Source organism: Cucurbita pepo, chromosome LG07 (assembly GCF_002806865.2).
Source record: "Cucurbita pepo subsp. pepo cultivar mu-cu-16 chromosome LG07, ASM280686v2, whole genome shotgun sequence".
NCBI lineage: Eukaryota > Viridiplantae > Streptophyta > Magnoliopsida > Cucurbitales > Cucurbitaceae > Cucurbita > Cucurbita pepo.
The window spans coordinates 7,724,568-7,727,900 of NC_036644.1; the positions used below are offsets into that span (position 1 = coordinate 7,724,568).

At 39.6% G+C, this 3,333-nt stretch overlaps 1 protein-coding gene across 3 annotated transcripts in view; it reads left to right on the forward strand.

Annotated features, from left to right (window-relative positions):
* Positions 1-779: 779 nt before the first annotated feature.
* Positions 780-3,333, forward strand: part of LOC111799281 (solute carrier family 40 member 3, chloroplastic) — an 8,840-nt gene continuing 6,286 nt past the window's right edge. For 2 of the 3 annotated variants that reach the window (XM_023682761.1, XM_023682763.1), the window contains exons 1-3: positions 781-1,380; positions 2,895-3,129; positions 3,244-3,307. In XM_023682761.1, the coding sequence (XP_023538529.1) occupies positions 1,226-1,380; positions 2,895-3,129; positions 3,244-3,307 (454 nt within the window). In that variant the 5' untranslated portion in view covers positions 781-1,225. Of the gene's footprint in view, positions 1,381-2,886; positions 3,130-3,243; positions 3,308-3,333 lie in introns of all 3 variants that reach the window. The other variant, XM_023682762.1, reaches the window with a different exon arrangement.

Genomic DNA, 3,333 nt, shown 5'->3' on the forward strand with positions numbered 1-3,333 from the left:
TTAAGTAGAAAATTTCGAGTTGTTACATAAAAAGTAAGAGGAAAAAAAAAGTAAGAGTAACTAATAATTTGTCAATTAGGGATGTTCATATGACTCGAGAGCTTATTAACCTAAACTATCCTACTAAAATCATAAAAATTGGGTCGGGTTACATTTTTTTTTTCGAGTTTGGGTTGGGTTTGAAAAATTCAAAATTTAGGACAGTGAACCCGACCTACCCAAAAATAGGGTTTGAACTCAATTCAAATGTATCATACTTGTAAGATTATTATGAAAATTAAGAATATTTGACATTTGTAACTAATGTTAGTGATGCATGGTGACATGTGAATGTTTGATATTCGAGCGTTTTACGAAATTTTAGTAATTAATGTAACATGTATCGTAGATAAACAGTGCTTAAAAACAACAACCGGACAACTCAGCTCAACCCAACCCAACCCAACCCAATCTAAGAATAGATGGTTGAATTGGGTTGTGATCTCTATTTGGGTTATTCGGGTTAATTCAACTCAAAATTTCGGGTTAATTCAAAAGATTTTCTCAACCCAACCCGTGTAAACCCGAGTTGACAAATAATTGCTTATCCAATCGGCTACTTAATTATAAATTTTCGCCCATGAAATACCTATTTAGTAAGATTCATCTAAAATGCAGAGTTCTAAAACAAGTTGAAGGTATCAGACAAAGTCCACTACAGCCTCCCCATTATAAACACCGATCAAATCCCATTCATTTCGTTTGCAAACCTTTTACGCTATCCAAATTCTAAAATTTCTATTGGCCCACGAGCCCCAGACTCTCTGAATCACACCTAACTTGAGGCTCAAAATTCTCCCACGCCACCCAGCTTTGAACAGTCCGCTTGGACGCACATAACCAAAAGCCGACACCACAAAGATAAGCCTCTCTCTGACCTTCTTTTCAGCTCCAAAATCTATCCATTACCCACAAATTTTCTCAATCCAGGTTCTTGAACAAGAAACAGCTTGTGGGTTGTTCCCAAATTCAAGCATTTTCGATTGCCCTCGACGATTTGAGACGAGGGGTTTTGATATTGATAAGGAGATCGTTCTTGTAATTCTTTTTTTGATGTTCCTAAAGAAAACCCTGTTGCTGATTTGCGTTTGAGCGGCTGCATGAGTGCGCAAAGCTCCATTTGTAGGCTCTTCGAGTTTGGGAGCTTGAACTTGGAGCTAAAGCAGCAGCAGCAGCAGCAGCAGCCATGGCTATTGGTTACACTCTTACACTCGGCCAATCCCACTCTTTTAGCTGTTTTAAATTTTCAAAATCATTGCATTCTTCTCGAGTTCGCTGTCGCTTTGTTTCTTGTGGACGGTTGAAGAATCTGAATCAGACTTGTATTTCTTCCAGCTCCAGGTAATGCCCATGAGAGCTTTAAAGACATGAAAACATTTAGATATTGTTGTCTGGTATAAGTTTAGGAGGAAATGAACTAGATGTAGCAGCATTTGTTGTCTGATATCTTAGCTTAGCCAATGAAGTAGCTGATAAATCTTGTTTTGTTGAGGATGGTTGGGAGGGAGTCCCCGCTAATTTAGGGAATGATCATGGACTTATAAGTGAGGAATACTATCTCCATTGATATGATGCAACCATGAGAGCTTATGCTCAAAGTGGACAATATTATACCATTGTAGTGAGTCGTGATTCCTAACATGGTACGAGAGCCATATCCTTAACTTAGCCATGTCAATAGAATCCTCAAATATCGAACAAAGAAGTTGTGAGTCTTGAAGGTGTAGTCAAAAGTGATTCAAGTGTCGAACAAAAGGTGTACTTTGTTCGAGGACTCCAGAGAAGGAGTCGAGCTTCGATTAAGGGGAGGTTGTTTGAGGGCTCCATAGGTCTCAAGGGAGACTCTTTAGTGTACTTTGTTCGAGGAGAGAATTGTTGGGAGGGAGTCCCACGTTGGCAAATTTAGGGAATGTTTGTGAATTTATAAGTGAGAAATACTATCTCCATTTGTACGAGGCATTTTGGGGAAACCAAAAGCAAAACTATGAGAGCATATAATACCATTGTAGAGAGTCGTGATTCCTAACATGGTACCAGAGTCATGCCCTTAACTTAGCCATGTCAATAGAATCCTCAAATATCGAACAGAGAAGTTGTGAGCCTCGAAGGTGTAATCAAAAGTGACTCAAGTGTCGAACAAAAGGTGTACTTTGTTCAAGGACTCCAGAGATGGAGTCGAGCTTCGATTAAGGGGAGGTTGTTTGAGGGCTCCATAGGTCTCAGGGGAGACTCTTTAGTGTACTTTGTTCGAGGATAGAATTGTTGGGAGGGAGTCCCACGTTGGCTAATTTAGGGAATGGTTGTGAATTTATAAGTGAGAAATACTATCTCCATTCGTATGAGGTATTTTGGGGAAACCAAAAGCACAACTATGAGAGCTTATGCTCAAAGTGGACAATATAATACCATTGTAGAGAGTCGTGATTCCTAACATGGTACCAGAGTCATGCCTTTAACTTAGCCATGTCAATAGAATCCTCAAATATCGAACAGAGAAGTTGTACTTTGTTCAAGGACTCCAGAGAAGGAGTCAAGCTTCGATTAAGGGGAGGTTGTTTGAGGGCTCCATAGGTCTCAAGGGAGACTCTATAGTGTACTTTGTTCGAAGGGAGGATTGTTGGGAGGGAGTCCTACATTGACTAATTTAGGAAATGTTTAGGGATTTATAAGTGAGAAATACTATCTCCATTGGTATGAGGCCTTTTGGGGAAACCAAAAGCAAAACCATTATTTAGTTTTAGGATAATGAGCCCTTTTCTTAATCTTGAAATATTGTTTTCTCTTAATCTTGAAATATTGTTTTCGTTTGGGAATTGGTGATTAATTCTCTTTATACTGCAAACTTTTGGCTTCAGGCTTGAGAGAGTCATTTCAAAATGTTCGATAACGAACCCCGATGTAACATTCGACCAAGTTTCAGTTGAAGACGACGTCCAAGAAGTGTTATCTTCTGTAGAAGCTGATTGTTCACTTCCCATTGTACAATTGAATTCCGGTTTCCTCGAGGCGGATACTTTGACTCTACAAACCGAACCTCTGAGTTTATTGACCGAAAGGACTTACGTCGATAGTCTTTTGACAACTTTGCCTGTATGCTGCCTGAGGAATCCTCTTTCACTATGATTTGATGTTCTTTTGCTCTATTATGGAAGAAGATCATAGTTCAAATCAGGCATTACATCTATTCTGTTTATGTTATTGTAGGTTCTATCTGAGGAGGAGCAGAATGTTCTTGCAGCAACTCCAGCTCATCCAGCTGGGTTGTACGGTACGAACCGCCACCCCCACCCCCCC